The sequence below is a fragment of the Pan troglodytes genome, chromosome 21, assembly GCF_028858775.2.
Source record: "Pan troglodytes isolate AG18354 chromosome 21, NHGRI_mPanTro3-v2.0_pri, whole genome shotgun sequence".
Classification (NCBI taxonomy): domain Eukaryota; kingdom Metazoa; phylum Chordata; class Mammalia; order Primates; family Hominidae; genus Pan; species Pan troglodytes.
In genome coordinates, this window is record NC_072419.2 from 41,865,229 (window position 1) to 41,882,569 (window position 17,341).

At 42.5% G+C, this 17,341-nt stretch overlaps 1 protein-coding gene and 1 non-coding gene across 14 annotated transcripts in view; both read right to left on the reverse strand.

Annotated features, from left to right (window-relative positions):
* Positions 1 to 17,341, reverse strand: part of RBM12 (RNA binding motif protein 12) — a 39,005-nt gene that overhangs the window by 7,230 nt on the left and 14,434 nt on the right. The window contains exon 1 of one of the 13 annotated variants that reach the window (XM_063802401.1): positions 14,521 to 14,639. The exons of 11 other annotated variants lie outside the window; for them this stretch is intronic. In XM_063802401.1, coding sequence (XP_063658471.1) covers positions 14,521 to 14,523 — 3 coding nt within the window. In that variant the 5' untranslated portion in view covers positions 14,524 to 14,639. Of the gene's footprint in view, positions 1 to 3,406; positions 3,505 to 14,520; positions 14,640 to 17,341 lie in introns of those variants that run through there. One more of the 13 variants, XM_054674209.2, reaches the window with a different exon arrangement.
* LOC112206626 (U6 spliceosomal RNA) lies at positions 14,086 to 14,188 on the reverse strand. The gene has a single exon (XR_002941034.1). It is a non-coding gene; the product is annotated as a U6 spliceosomal RNA (small nuclear RNA).

Here is a 17,341-nt window from a genome sequence, read left to right on the forward strand (position 1 = left end):
TCTTTGCAAAGACCAATAAATCTTTCTGACCCCCTTACTGGCCCCAGGCCAGACCCTAATCCAAGTTCTGATCCTAACATAACCCCAAATATAACTATGATCCAGATAATATCCTCCACAAATTATCTTCTTCCAATAATTTCTCACTAACCCTGGGGACCTAACTCTTGTGGTGGAGTTATGATCCCCCTACTAATTCTCCTCACCTCTACTGCTAATGTTCAACTCCTCACTATTTCCACTGCTGCTGCCCAATCTAGGCCATCACTGTTTCTCACCTGGCTTACAGCATTAGCCTCTTCAACTGGTCTCCCTTATTCTATGCTGTCTCCACCTCCATTCCCCCATCTCCACCCCAACAGGCTATTCTAAATACAGCAATCAGGGCGATCCTATTAAAACATAAGTGAGGCCGGACACGGTGGCTCATGCCTGTAATCCTGGCACTTTGGGAGGCCAAGGTGGGCAGATCACTTGAGGTCAGGAGTTTGAGACCAGCCTGGCCAACATGGTGAAACCCCGTCTCTACTAAAAAAAAAAAAAAATACAAAAATTAGCCAGGCATGTTGGCGTGTGCCTATAATCCTGGCTACTCAGGAGGCTGAGGCAGGAGAATTGCTTGAACCCAGGAGGTGGAGGTTGCAGTGAGCCGAGATTGTGCCACTGTACTCCAGCCTGGGCAACAAGAGCAAGATTCCGTCTCAAAAAAAAAAAGGCCGGGGATGGTGGCTCAAGCCTGTAATCCCAGCACCTTGGGAGGCCAAGGTGGGCGGATCACGAGGTCAGGAGATCAAGACCATCCTGGCTAACATGGTGAGACCCTGTCTCTACTAAAAATACAAACAATTAGCCAGGTGTGGTGGCGGGCGCCTGTAGTCCCAGCTACTCGGGAGGCTGAGGCAGGAGAATGGCGTGAATCCGGGAGGCAGAGCTTGCAGTGAGCCGAGATGGCACCACTGCACTCCAGCCTGGGGGACCGAGGTTGACTCTGTCACACACACAAAAAAAAGTGAGGTCATATCACGCCTCTGCCTGAACCCTCTAGTATTTCCCATTTCCCACTGAGCTTAGAAAAACTCCAAACTTGGCCAGATATGGTGGCTCACTTGAGGTCAGGAGTTTGAGACCAGCCTGACCAACATGGTGAAACCCTGTCTCTACTAAAAATAAAAAAAATTAGCTGGTATGGTGGTGGGCGCCTGTAATCCTAGCACCTTGGGAGGCTGAGGCAGGAGAATCGCTTGAACCTGGTGGGTGGAGGTTGAAGTAAGCTGAGATCGCGCCACCGTACTCCAGCCTGGGCAACAAAGCTAGACTCCATTTCCAAAAAGAAAAGAAAAGAAAAAAAGTCCAAACTATACCATGGCCTATAAGGTCCTGGAAGGTCCAGATTTCTTTAACCTGATCTCGTAATATCATCTCTCTTGCTCACTCCATTTCAGCCACTTTGTCACTCCTCAAATAAGCCAAGTTTGTTTGTTCCTTCTTTCGTGAGACAGAGTCTCACTGTCACCCAGGCTGAAGTGCAGTGGTGAGATCTCAGCTCACCGCAACCTCTGCCCCTTGGGTTCAAGCGATCCCTCCCACCTCAGCCTCCCAAGTAGCTGGGACTACAGGTGTGCACCACCACACCCAGCTATTTTTTTTTTTTTTTTTTTTTGTAGAGACAGGGTCTCACTATGTTGCCCAGGCTGCTGGGCAACTCCTCGGATCAAGCAATCCACCCACCTCAGCCTCCCAAAGTCCTGGCATGATAGTGTGTGCCACCACACCCAGCCAGCCAAGTTTGTTTCTACCCCAAACACTTTGCAGTACCTGGAATGTGTTCTTTCTCTGCATTATATCCACATGGCTCACTGCTCCCTTTCCCCACAAGTCTTTACTCAAAATAATCTTCCCTGTTTTATATATACATATATATATAAAGGCTCTCCCTTTTAGCCCCTCTAAAATTTCAACCCCACTGCCTCTGGCATTGCATACCCCTTTTTTGCTTTTTCTCAATGTCTAACATTATATACATGTATATACTGTTTCCCCCACTAGAATATAAATTCTGTGAGAAAGGAATATTTAGCTGTTCTGTTTATTGCTCTATCCCAAGCACCTAGACAATACGTATTTGCAGAATGAAATCTGAAAGTTCATCTCCAGCCCCAGCTCCCTGCCCAGCCAGCTCCAAACTAACTGATGTCTCGCCCTTGTAATCAGGCAGCACCAAGCTTCTCTGATTCACCCCTTCCCTCTGCTGGGAACATTATTTTCTTGCATGGATCACCACGACAACACCTGGGTAATTCCGTCCTCCTGCAGCCACCATAACAATCACCCTCAGACCTCTTGTTATCCCTGTGTCCCCCTTGGCCCATATACCTGAAGACCACTCCACCAGCAGTGCACACGAGGTCAGATCTTTCCCTGAGCTTCACTCAGCATTCCATGTTTCCCAGAGCTATACCCTGAGATGCCTCCAGCGTCAGCCCTCCCCTATACTGATCCTCAGTCAATCGCTCCTCCCTCGCAGCCCACAGCACCTCATCTTGGTCCCTCATAGTTTCCATCTGGAGTGCTGTTATCAAAGTTGGAATGCTTCAGAGTTCAACTTGCTTCACATACTGCCCCTCCACAGCACCCTGGCCCCTGCATGAACACTCCCAGTGATAGAAAACCCAGTCTTACAATCCAATCATCAGAAGTCTAGGTCCATACAAATCCTACCCAAACTGACCTAACTCTGTGGAATTCTTACTTCTACCTGGTAGTTCTTCCCCAGCCTAGGGCTCCATGGGAAGGCCTTACCCTATCTCCCTATGAGAACTCATCTGATACCTGGAAGCTGTGAACAGTCCCAGCTGAAATCTGGAGAAACAGCCGCAGTTCTTTTGGCTGTTGCCCCTAGAATGTGGCCTGCAGACTTCTGACCATCCTGATCACTCCCTTGGGGGTTCCCCAAGGACAGACCCAGAGCAGAATACATGCTCCCTCAAGGGATCAGGATCACAGCTTCCCCCAAGTCACAATCTGAACTCCATGCATGTCACCTCACATGCTCTCCCAGGCAGTGTTTACATAGTACAGAGACAAATAAAAAAGAATGCTCATTTCACTAATGCTGGAAATAGTGAAAAATCTAAGGCAGCTTAAAGGTCTATCAACTAAATATGATACATCTGAACAACGGAATGCTGAATAGTGGCTAAAAAACAAGCCAGAACTATATTATATTGGTATCCTATGAAAAAATCAAAAATAGGCCGGGCGCAGTGGCTCACTGTTGTAATCCCAGCGTTTTGGGACGCCGAGGTAGGCAGATCACTTGAGGTCAGTTCAAGACCAGCGTGGCCAACGTGGTGAAACCCAGTCTCTACCAAAAATACAAATATCAGCTGGGTGTGGTGGTGCACACCTGTAGTCCCAGCTACTCGGGAGCCAGGAGAATCACTTGAACCTGGGAGTTGGAGGTTGCAGTGAGCCGAGATCATGGCACTGTACACAAGACTCCATCTCAAATAAGAAGAAGAAGAAGAAGAGTATGACCATTTTTTACTTCAATTGTAAACTTCCATTTTAAACTTCAATTGTAGGTGTATCTTTAAAACAGATTTGAATACAAACATAAAATAAATAAATACACACACAGAAAAATGGAAGATACACCAAATGTTTTAGGTAGCTCAAAGGAGTGGAAGATAAGAATTTTGTGAACTCCATACTTCTGTATTGTTTCAATATTTTATACTGTTTTGTATTTCTTAAAAGGCCTTATATGAAATAAAAAACAAAAACAAAACAAGCAAAATAAATAAAAAGGCCTCATTAGCTTTCCCCCCCAATCCACACCTCAAATCTTCTTGACTGTTCATTCTAAGCCCAAAGCCTCCACTTCCAGTTCAACAACCCCTACCTAACTTCAGGCCTTATTAGTCTCTTGCGTCCTGCTTGGTTTCTGTCCTAGCACTGCTCCACCTGGTCATCCCAGACGCCAGCTTCCAGTCTCTATCCTAAGTAAAAGCCCCGTATAGCTGCCTTTAGGTTCGGAGCCAAACTCCCTAGCAAAGCTACCTTGCTGCACAACTCCAAAGGACATACCTACATAGAATTTGGTAGTTTTGCAATTTGGTAACCCTGCATCCCTAGATCAACCTTCAAAGCTCTTCCCAGTTTGCCATCAGCTCTACCTCCTGCCACTCACTCACCCACCCACCCAACTAGTCATCCAAAGTTATTTCTGGTTCATCTAACACACATGCCTGACTTTCCTGCCTAGCAAATGTCCTGTCATCCATGGTTCTAATATGACATTATTCCTTTATGAATCCTTGCCTGTTTTCCCCAAGAAGGATTTTCTTGTCTCTGCTCTGGATGACTGCGATGTTTCCTCATCAGTGTTTCTGCGACCACACACACACATTTCTGGGTTTATTAGCCAAACAGAAACCTGATCATGTCATTTTTCCACTGAAAACTCTGGAATGCCTTTCCAAAACACTTAAGATAAAACCCAAAGTTCTTACCATGGTCTTCAAGGCCCTGCAAGACCTTACCCTTGCCTAACTAATCATCTAGCCACTCAACTATCCTCCAGCCAGGTTGGCCTTTCTGATCCACATATACCTAACACCAACCTTATTTACCACCTCAGGGCTTTTGCACTCTGTCTCCCTCCTTATACACTACAGAAAATAAGCTATACTAGAGTAGGAACTCTGGCTAGCTCCAGGACCCACAGCAGTATCTATCTATCCTACAGTAGATACTCATCAGTAAGTATTTAGTGACTGACTTAACATTGAAGCCACACCATAATTTTTACTTTTGTCTGTCTACCCTGTAAACCATGGGGTCCTTGAACTAGGGCTGGATATTATCTCTGTATCACTAGTATTAGTACTTAGTATATAGCTGGTACTAATAACCATTTGCTGAACAAATGGTGAATGTGCTTTTGCTCAAGTCACACTTCAGGCCTTGAAGTGATGTGTAACAATAAATCTATCTCCCCTATCCTGATCTTGTACAGTTCAACTTTGAAATTTAAATGCAGGACTCCTACAACTCAATATTAAATGATAGTCAATTAAAATGGGCAAAAGATTTGATCAGGCACTTCATAAAGGAAAATATGTGAATCAGAAATAAGCAAAGTGATCCACAGCGTTAATTATCAGGGAAATGAAAAATAAAACCACAATGAGATACTGTTACATACCCACCACAATGGCTAAAAGTATAATTAAAAAGACCACCACCACCAAATGCTGGCAAGGATATGGAACTCTCATATATTGTTAGTGAAAGCATTAAATGTACCACTTTGGAAAACAGTCTGGCAGCTTATCAAAAAACCTAACAAACACCTAGCCCAAGAGCGATTCCACTCCTACATTTTTAGCCAAAAGAAATGGAAACATTATGTCCACAAAGATTTGTATAAGAATGTTCACAGCAGCTTTATTCACAATAGCCAAAAACTTGGAACAGCCCAGGTATTCATCAATATGAGAACCAATTGTGATGTTTATAGAAAACTATTCAGCAACAAAAAAATCTATTAGTATCTGTAACATGAATAAAAATGAAGAATAAAGTAAACAGATTCCATTTATGAAGTTTCAGAACAGGCAAAACGAATCTGTGATGTAAATATTCAGAACACTGGTTGTCCTCCCTTCTCCCCCAGGGGAAGGGCAGGTATTAACTGAGCAGAGGCAGAGAGCTCCCAGTGGAAAGGGAAACGTTCTTAGCATTCTAAGAATGTGGGTCACAGGAGTGTGTGCATTTGCCACTTCCATCTAAAGGAACACTGAGTGTACACATCTGATTGTAAAATTTTACAAAAAAAAAAAAAAAAAACAAAACCCCAACAACCCATAAACAAATGTTGCACTAAAGTTAAGGCATGTTGAAATGTTTACAAGTGTACCGATGACTGAAACTTTTTTGAAATCCACCAAAAAATAAAAGGAGTTGTTGAAGAAATGTGATAAAACAAGATTTTAAGTTGTAGGATCTGAAATGGCGGATATATGGGTATAATTTTTTTCAACTTTGCTACATGTTGAAAATTTTCATAATAAAATGTTGGGGAAACTATTATTTTTTTTTTAGACAGAGTCTCACTCTGTTGCCCAGGCTGGAGTGCAATGGCACCATCTCGGCTCATAGTAACCTCCGCCTCCTGGGTTCCAGCGATTCTCCCACTACAGCCTCCAGAGTAGCTGGGATTACAGGCACCTGCCATCATGCCCGGCTAATTTTCATATTTTTGTAGAGACAGGGTTTCACCATGTTGGCCAGACTGGTATTGAACTCCTGACCTGAAGTGATCCGCCCGCCTTGGCCTCCCAAAGTGCTGGGATTACAGGCATGAGCCACCGCACCCAGCTAGGGAAATTTTTAATTGGAGAACTACAGGTCCTCCCCCTGGTAAGAGGTTGTTGTGAATGACAAAAGCATTAGCAGTGATTATTTGGGGTGGTAAGATTACAGGCAACAACTGGAGCTGCTGTCTTCTCACTCCACGACTTCTCAAATGTCCCCAAAAGAGATGCCCTTGGTCTGGGCCAAACACGTGTAGTGGGCTACGATTATCATCTTCCTGTGTAGGCCTCAATTTCTGGTGGACTATTCCTTCCTAATCATTACCATTACACCACTTTTCCTGGACTAAATCCTTTTTCAGTTTTTTGAACCCAGAATCAAACCCCAGCCATACTGTTGTGGGCTCATGTGTGCCTCAGTAGCATAAGGGGCTGAACTCTCACTGATGTGAAGCCCCTAAGGTGGCCTGGCTTCCATTCTGAGGTCAGAGCTTCCTGTGCAAGCAGTTTTGTTCACAGATTTGTCTCCTTTTCTTTCTCATTGGAATCACAACTCTTTATAAACAAATCTTTTCCATCTGTAGTTTTCTATCCTTTGAGCAAAATTTCCTTTAAATGATCTATAAACCACGGGATTATTAATCTCTTCCAAAACATGTTTAATCTCCTTTGAAATCTACCTGTAAGCCTATCTCTGCTTAGAAATCTGTGATTAAAACTGTTCATGTCACTCTTCTGTCCTACATCTCTTGAACAACTACCTACTTTAAACCAGACTCATGTATTTTTCATATACTGCCATTATAATTAACCCCATGGACTTTCAACCTCCTTTTTAGGACCAAAATCTTCCAGAACCATATTAAATATCACATTTGAGTCAATAAAAAAAATTTGTCATTAATTTTTGTGATATTTGTGCACTCTTTCATCACCGAGCACATCTTGGCTCGATGTCTCTAACAGTCTAACTGGTTTTACCATTTCCACTCTCAGTCCCCTCCTATCTGTTATGTTGAAGTCACAGACATTCCCTGACTCTAATCCAACAAAACCCCAATTCTTATAATCCTATCAAAATGTGTAACTTGCTTATTATGTATTTCTCCTCTTGGACTGTAACTTCAACAAGCAGAGGGACCAGATTAGTCTTGCTTCTGTGCCAACGCCTGGAACACAGCAGGTGCTCTATTGATATCTGTTAGATTTATGAATGCTAGGAAAGGAGTGATACTCAAGGATCCTCAGAAATGACCCAAATCTAGCTCTGACCTGCTACTGAGACACTGAGAGAAGTAGGCTTTCTAGGAACACCCAACACAAAACACCAATTTATCTTCTCTGTTATGTCCCCACCCCCTGACCCTTCCATTTGGGGCTAGTCAGGTGTTGCGAATGGAACAGCTGAGTCTATAGCTCCAACATTTTTCTGCCTCTGCTTTCTACCACTTAGGAGTCACCCTTTATAGTTTGTTTTCTTCTGTTTACTCCCTCTGCCAACCTCAATGTGCCCCAGCAGGGCACATTCTCTCAGTGTCTCTTAAGAAAGGCATACTCATTCCCATTTTTATAACTTAAAATTCACAATATGTCAGAAATAAAAAAGAACTGAGTGGCCATCTAATTCAAGTCCCTCAATCCAAGGCATAGAGGGAAGATGTGGTTTGGCTAAGGCCACATATATGGTTAAGTGAAATGAAGACTAGAACTCAAATATTCTGATTCCTACCTAATCTCGAACCTTGGACTGTTGTTAGACTTTTTTCCTCTCTTTGAAAAGCCCCCCTTTTTATATTCAGTTGCAATCTGATGCAGTGGGCAAGAGTGTGGGTTCTGCAGTGAAGTGACCAGGCTCCAAATACTGGCCTTATTCCTTCCTAGCCACAATAATGACATACTACAACACTAAATTGATGTCATATCTATATAACTTGGGCAAATACTTAACCTCACTAAACTTCAGGTTCCTCAGGTGTAAACTGGGGGATAGTATCTATTTCTGAAGATTAATATAAATAATGTATGCATGATGCTTAGTACAGAGTCTGGAACTGCTATGACCACGTGTTAGCTATTATCGTTATCCTTCAAGCCTAGCTTATATATGCTCCCCTTTTCATGATCTTTCCAGCACTCAACTTCTCACTCTGGACCGCTATATTCAATTCATGCCACACGACTGTATTCTGTCGATGTTTCTCCAGCTTCTTGCCTGTCAATTAAATGACAAAGCTCTTCAGAATAAACACTGTTTCAGCATCTCCTGCCACACAGCATATACCTGAGCACATAATGGGAATTCAAATACTTGAGGGAAGTCTGCAGCAGTGTGCTGGCGCAAGCTTGTATGGCTTGCAAGAGCCAACTGTTACATATTAGGAAATTGTTTAAGCAGGTGGCCTTGGTAAGTTTAAAACTGTAGAAATTGGGCAACTGCAAAAAGTCATGGCTTCCTTCACCCTGCCAGCCAGTTTACCAGCATACTACTGTCGATAGGGAATCCCATTCTCTGCTACAAGGGAGTAACTTGCCCTTCATTTTCTATGGCCACCCTTCCCTTGCCTTGGGAGGTTCTAATTTTCCTATCCATAACCAAGAACAGATTTCTCCTGGGTCCAGTGGGATCTAATTCAGTGCCAAATGAGCTGAAATTCATTTGTCAGTCCTTAACACTTCCCTCTTCCACTTCCAAAGTCCTAACCCAGAAAGGCACCAGCCTGCAATTCCCAATTCCTTATCCACCCCAGGTAATGACCAGAAGTTGTACAGAGGCTGCAAGAAGGTGGCACAGAGGGCTGAAGGTCTGGGTGGCAGGGCCACTCCTTTAATAAACCAATGTCATGCTCACACTCCTATTGCCTACCTTGGCATGCTGGATCAGCTCACAGATGCAGGATCAAGTCTTGAAAGCCAATCAGAAAATCCTCCATAGGCTTACAAAGGACCACCCATGGAACATTGTTTCCCGTAAGACTGAAAAGACAAACTACACCAACCACCACCACTCTTCTTTTTCCTTTTTGGCCCCATCAAAGGACATGGAGAAGGTAGACAAGTTTTCTTATCCCTACTTTTCTAACTCGAGGATTCTCCAAATTTACATCAGCAGCTCTAAGGATATTCCTCACAGGTCACAAACTGAACCAAAAATGAAAATCCTTTCTATAAAACTACACATCCCTTATTCATACATACGACTAAGGGCTACTGAATGGTACTCATAAACTGAAATTTTCAACAATAAATTTGGTTTAGATCCATATACTACTAAGGAGTCAGGCTGACACAAAGTATTTGGCAACACTACAAAGCTTAACATGTGCACACAAAAACTAAAAGGTGGGAAAATATGAAAAAGAAGATGGCCACAAGGTTTCCCACTTTACTGTACTGGGTGAAGGTCAAAAACAAAAAACCAAAGCCACTAATCTAACCCCAACATCCCCAAAGGCTTATCCAAAAGTTGAACAAATCTAACCACTGTACAACTAACTCTTCAAAAAGAACCTAACTTGACGACAAAACTGGATATGGAGAAGGAAAGAAGCAAACTGAGGAGGACTACATGGTCTTCAAAAGCAGGATAGGGAAGTGAGGGCCATCTGGCTGCGACATCTGTCACCCCATTGATCACCAGGGTTGATTTGGCTGATCTGGCTGACTAGGTGGGTGTCCCCTTCCTCCCTCACCGCTCCACATGCATCTGTCCCGAAGCTGCATGCTCGATTGAAGAGGATGACCATCCCTGAGAGAGGAGGACTGGTCTTTGGTCAAGGATATACGAGTGCTCCCCTGCTAGAACCTGCAAACAGGCTCTCAAAAGCAGGATAAAGCAGGATAGGACTGTAGCGGAGTGGGTGTTTTTCTCTGCCCAGAGACTCTGAACACACCAACACAAAGTCTTCACGTGAGTACTTCAAAATAAGTTCAGGCAGGGTGCAGTGGCTCACACCTGTAATCCCAGCACTTTGGGAGGCTGGATCACCTGAGGTCAGGAGTTCGAGACCAGCCTGGCCAACAAGGTGACACCCTGTCTCTACTAAAAATACAAAAATTAGCCAGGTGTGGTGGTGCACACCTGTAATCCCAGCTACTTGGCAGGCTGAGGCAGGAGAATTGCTTGAATCCAGGAGGCGGAGCTGAGATCACGCCACTGCACTGCAGCCTAAGCAACAGTGTGAGACTCTGTTGCGAAAACAAAAAAACAACAAAATAAGTTCAGGTCCCCCTCTGCAATCATAAGCTTGACCGTGGAGGCCAAAAAGCCCTACCAATAGGTAAGGGCCCTCCACACTATAGTTGGAGTTGGCAAACTGAAAAGGCTCCTTCCCCAGCAGCTCAGAATCCACGACAGAAGACTGCTGCCAGTGGCCTCCCACTTTCCCTAAAAGTCAGGGAGGGGCTGGGGATAGTTGAGGGAGGGTTTCTACCTGAGGAGTCATACAAGCATCCATGATTAAAACATCTTTGTTTTCCCCTTACTATTAATTATTTTTCTCTGCCTGGATTACCCCACCTGTAAAGTAGGGATAATAATGTTAACTTTACAGTGTTATTTGTGAGGATTACATGAGGACAGTCATAGAAAGTATCCCCTGCCCGGCACAGAGTAAGTACCCAGTGTCAACTGTCCCTGTAGGTGCTCACAAACAGGGAAGTGCACCTTTGGGTCCTTCTGCAGTATCATTAACTCCTTCTTGGTTAATTGGACCAAGGAGGAGTGGATCCAGGAGGAATGCCTCTGGTCTACCTGCTCCAGGATATAACTAGCAGGACAGGGACAGCCCCCAAAAGGAGAGATGAAGACTCTTCCCCTTTGAATTTCTCAAGCTGCAGTGTAGAATCACTACCACACTAGGGAAACCAGGAGAGCAGTACCCAGATCAAAATTTGGAGCTCCATTCCTGGTCACTTTAGTTTAAGGTCCAAACTCAGTACAGATTTCCAGAAACCGAATGGCTAGGTTCATACAATCACAGAAGCTTAAAACTGGACACAAGCTTATCTAATTTAATCCCATACTGTAAAAGAAACACTGAGGCCAGAGGGAAATAATCTGTCCTAAGTCACATAACTGATGGAACCACGAACCGATTCTGAGAATGTTATTTCTATATCCAACCATTTTAGCAACAGTTCACATTTTGTAATTCACCCCAATCTGAAATCTACCCTGCCACTACAAGAGCAGTGAGACTCATATGGTCTCCCCTCATGATCTATGCTAATGTTAGCCTTGCACAAACATGGAATATAATTCTCCCTATTTGTCTGACTGCTGGGGAAGGAAAGTAGGAAATCCTGGACTCCACATTTACAGGACTTGATCAAAGGAATAAATTTTAAGTAGCAAGCATGCATAGTGCAAATAAGGTAGAACTCACCTCTAAAAAATGTGATCTGTATCAAAATTTTCAAAGGACATCTATAGGGTAGTCAATTCTGCCCCCATCCCTCCCGGCTGAAATCTACATTCTTTTAATGTCTATCACCTGTGGGGTGTCTGAGACAACAGTACTATACCGCCTTCCTGATGATCTCCAGGACTGAGGCATCACCAAATACCTGTGCATCTACAGTGCACACAAAAGGAGTGTATATCTCCTACAGCACAAAATGAGATGAGTAAATGAACAAAAGCAGACCAGAGCTCTTGGAAAAGAAACCTACCTATTGTTCATAATGCAAGCCCCTTACCCTTCACTGGAATAAATTCATTTGGGACACTGGGGAGAGTTTAGGATGGGTCTTCAGAATTTACATGTTAGGGAAGCCGAGAAAGCAAAGGAATATTTCAACAACAGGAAACTACACTACGACAAAGACTAGTTTACACTTGTTCCTGTCTAACCATGACTTAGCAAATGGCCAGGAAAGCCACTACCTGGTTCCCGTGGTATAGGAATGTACCTAGTATAAGCACAACCAAGCACTTAGTTGTGACTTAAAACCCTCAACTGTTGAAGAACAGGAACCTTATTTTGCTTTTCCACCAAAGTATAAGTGCTGGGTGCACACCACTGCAAAAATCTGTTAGTATGAGATACAGCTATGGCTAAGCTGTACATTCATGTGAAGTTGTCTTAAAAGCTTGAAGTGACAGGTGCTTCCAATTCCAATCTGTCAATTCAATGGTCATAGAAGTAAAGCAGCTCATCTACATCAGTAATTAGTAGTTGCATTAATGTCCATCACTTCAGTCAGAGTTACAGCACAGGGACCCTACTGGTCCCACAGGCCAAACCACAGAAGGGAGTTATGTATAAAGGCTGGGCCACTCTCCAGCCCCCACTGCAATCTAATGTGTGGAGTATAGTGGAGTGTGGCATTAACAAACTTCCAAGTGGGATCAAAGAAAAATCAAGGCAATCAGAGGCACTGGTACCAGTTGGTGTGATTTAAAACCTTTTAAGAAACTGAGGCCAGGCATAGTGGCTCACACCTGTAATCCCAGCACTTTGAGAGGCCAAGGCGGGAGCATCGCTTGAGCCCCGGAGTTCAAGACCGGCCTGAGCCACATAGTGAAACTACCCCTCCACTCCACCATCACCCCTACCCCAGCAATTACCTCATCTCTACAAAAAAATTTAAAAAAAAAATAGCTACTTAGGAGGCTGAAGCAGGATTGCTTGAGCCCAGGACATCGAGGTTACAGTGAGCTGACTGCACTCCAGCCTGGGCAGCAGAGCAAGACCATCTCAAAAAAAAAAACAAAAAAAAAAAACTATTTAACCCTCTTAAATCCTTCCCACTGTGTGACTTGTGGTGTAGCACAATGTGGTTGTTATCATTTGATATGAAGCACAAACTCTAAGTGACAAGGCTTTTTTTTTTTTTTTTGAGACAGGGTCTTGCTATGTTACTCACGCTAGTCTCAATTCCTGGGCTCAAGCGATCCTCCCACCTCAGCCTCCCAAAGTGCTGGGATTACAGGTGTGACCCACCACACCCAGCCTGACAAGTCTTATCCACCAATCAAAAGCTATGAATGAACTACTCCCACCCATTAGGAGGCTGAGGCTAGAGACAGCAGTGAAGGGGCTTCAGTCTAAGAGTTTTAAGTCCTGGTTACGAGCAGGTTTACTATATAAGCAAGCAAAGGGAGGAAATGAACAGCAGCAGAATGGAGGGAATGAACCATCAAGTAGCCCATTTGAATACAGTACAGCTCATTCCTAAAATGAGTTAAATACACTCAACACCTTTGACTGTTCATACTGAATTATGTTCTCTTGCTGGGCATTGCCCCACAACGAAATAGTCATCTCCTATCATGAAATGGCAAGCCATTAATTAAGCAAAATGACTTGAAACTAGTAAGTTACTAAGATCAATATCCAGATGTCTGGAACAACTGGGGAGCCAATTCCAATGCTCAGCTGTGCCATTTACCACTTCTCTATATGACGTTTGCTGAGTCTCTATGCCCTAACCTTTAACATTTTAATTAAAAAAAAAAATAGGGCCGGGCATGGTGGCTCATGCCTGTAATCCCAGCACTTTGGGAGGCTGAGGTGGGTGGATCACCTGAGGTCAGGAGTTCGAGACCAGCCTGGCCAACATGGTGAAACCCCATCTCTACTAAAGATACAAAAAAAATTGGCTGGGCATGGTGGCAGATGCCCATAATCCCAGCTACTCGGGAGGCTGAGGCAGGAGAATCGCTTGAACCCGGGAGGCGGAGGTTGCAGTGAGCTGAGATCACGCCATCGCACTCCAGCCTGGGGGACAAGCGTGAGACTTTGTCTCAAAAAAACAAAACAAAACAAAAAAAGAGCGCTTCACAAATTGCGTGTCATCCTTGTGCAGGGGCCATGCTAATCTTCTCTGTTTAATTCGTTTTTAATATGTGCTGCTGAAGCAAGCACATCTTAAACATTTTCACTGGAAGGAGGTCCGTGAGGCTATTGACAGAATTCAAGGGATTTGGTTGTGATTTTTCCCAGCACTCTTTCCTGCCCTTAGACTTTCAGAGTGCTGTCCTTCTGTCCCTGGGTCTGAAATGTTTGTCAGGTGGCTTTTTCCTCCTTCTGGACTCCAGTGATAGAGCAGTATGTAGAGTAGCAAGCCACCGTGGCTACTCACTGCTAGTTAACGTTGATCCAGAAAAGGAGTCATACTCTAGGATGCTTTTGAGACTCTAACACAAAGCAGCCAAAGCACCAAGAATAAACCCAAGAACAGCATGGTAAAGAATTACCATTTACCAGCTGGGCACGGTGGCTCACGTCTGTAATCCCAGCACTTTGGGAGGCCGAGGTGGGCGGATCATGAGATCAGGAGGTGGGGACTATGCTGGCCAACATGGCAAAACCCCGTCTCTACTAAAAATGAAAAAAAAAAAAAAAAATTAGCTGGGCATGGTGGCACGCACCTATAGTCTCAGCTACTGAGAGGCTGAGGCAGGAGAATCGCTTGAACCCAGGAGGTGGAGGTTGCAGTGAGCCGAGATCGCACCACTGCACTCCAGCCTGGGCGACAGATACAGACTCCATCTCAAAAAAAAAAAAAATTACCATTTACCTGAGCAGGAGATGAACTTGCTTATGTTGTTGAATAGAGAGGGGTTTTCCCAGAAAAGTCACTGTAACATCAGAGAATTGTGCTACTACCAGAGTACACTCTTTCCAGAACATTTCACAAGTCAAAATGATCAGATTCTATACTAAAAAGATGAGACTGAAATAAAGCCATTTTTAATAAAAAAGGAAAGCCGTAAGTTTGATTCTACCATACCCTGTAAAAGCTCTACTTTTGGGAGATTAGTGATGATGCACATAGTTGATAAACTATTTCTTGCTGTAAAACACTGGAAAGCAGGTAACAATGAATTACATAACTGATCTCTCCTGAACAAGAAAAGGAGACATATTATCACACGGTCCACCCCTTTCAGATGGTAAAAGCCATTTTGGATATCTGTAGGCAGCTGATTTCACTCAGTGATTTGTCCATTGCTTAGTCAAATCCCGATTATTTAATAATGGCTCAGCTACTACCTGGAATTATGTTATGTCTAGTCCCCTCTAAAACACACTGGGTATCCAAATTCTAATACAAGCTAAACTCTTTCAAGATAAAAAGTTTTCAACATTTAAGGGCTTTGTTTGCCAACACATCATACACATAAAATTCTGAAAAGGTGGATACTATGGACTTGAATCAAGTTTCCTCCCTGCTGTTCCAAGTATCCTCTTCTCTTGACACTTCAGCATTAGCAGGCAAGGATAAGCAACAATTTTTACCTCTCCAAGATTACCAAATCTACCTCTCCAAAGGCACAAAATATTTTCAGGTTTAAAAACAAAACAAAACAAAAACCCTGACGAGATAATATTATAGCTCAGTAAAGTACTTTTGTGCAGTTAAAGCATTAAAAGCATCAGCCTGTTTTATTTTTTGACAAGTTTATTGAACAGTATTCAAGACTTCATCTTTATAAACAAAAACCTCTGCTGAGTGATGCCAAGGCAGTATTTGCTGGCAATGTTGTGGCCATATTGGCAACAAGCCATTTTGTTGTGTTTGGTTTCTAAAGTCTGGACTACTATAGAACTGCCAGTAAAACAATTTAAATGTGGCAATTTTGCAAGGGTGGAAAATAATTTTTAAAGTGACCACTTCCAGAAATTCTTTCCAAAAGATTTGACTAGCAGCAATTTTACATTTTCTTTACTCATTTCCCGAGTGTTCTTAAAATTGATGAGATTTTACACTTGGCCCATACCTGTACACAACCACAGACTCCAGTAAAAGGGAGCTGGAATTTAAGGCTTTCACGCATCCTTGTTTTTATGCAAGGCTGACTATTTCCACCTAAAAATGTAATGTTTGCTTACTTCCATACAGTCCTAGATTTTCATCCAGTGGGTTAAGACTGGCCTTAACTACATTGAATATTACTACCTGAAATTTTAAATAAAGTTTCCTAATCGAATTTTCATTGTTGATGCTTTGACAACTTGGAGTACAAAGCTAGGAACTACATTTCACTTAACACTGTTTCATTTTTTAAAAAGCCACTAATAATAATTGTACATCCAAACTACTGTGTAAACACAGAACACACCTCCAAATTATGCTTGTGAACTAAATGTTTCACTAAAGTTCAGAAAAGTTTACAAATTTGCTTATTTATGACATACATTTGTAGATTTCTCTAATCCTTTAAATCAAAAGAAAAATGAACACCAATAAAAAAAATCAGAAGGGAGAGGAAAAAAAATTAAATCTAATGGAAAATATTCTCTTCCATTAATGTCAGAATCACCAAAAACAGACAATAAAATTTACACATAAAATTGAAAATATCATGATAGTGTTTACAAATGCACACAACTTTGAGCAAAGCTTTACAAATCCTTCATACCATACAAAGCAAATGAGAAAATAATGTCAATTCATTTCTACCCCAAACCTAGTTCTTAGGAGAAAATTCGCAGGAAGAGAGGTATGAGTAGTTTCACAGAATACATTTTCAAGAATTTTTTAAAAACTGAAACTCCAATGCCCAGAACAAGATAAACAGTATCCTTAGCAGTTAGCACTGTTAATAAATCTCAGATACACAAAAATCAAGTTCCAGAGGGCAAAGCATTTAATTACAGTCCACAACGAGCACTGTTGTGATTCATATAAAACATAGTTCTCTCCAATTTCTACACAAACCGCTCTTTTAATTTATTTAATTAGATGAACAATGAAATCGTTTTCCTTTTCGGCATTTATCTAAGATGTAGAAATAACAAAGTAGTTGCAATAAAGTGTATGAAATATTTAATAAGAATGTACGAACATATAACCAAAATAAATTGTGAAAAAAGATAAAAGACTTTCATCTTCAAACAACCCATTTTTCTAAAATGAAAATAGCTTTCCAATGGAGAAAATATCTGTGGCTGAAATACAACTCTCAAGCAGTGCTGAAGTTTTTTGCATTGTCTTTGGAATGAGAAATGATTACTTAACATTAACTTAAATTAAACAGCATATACAAACGTTATATTGCTTTTGAAATTGAG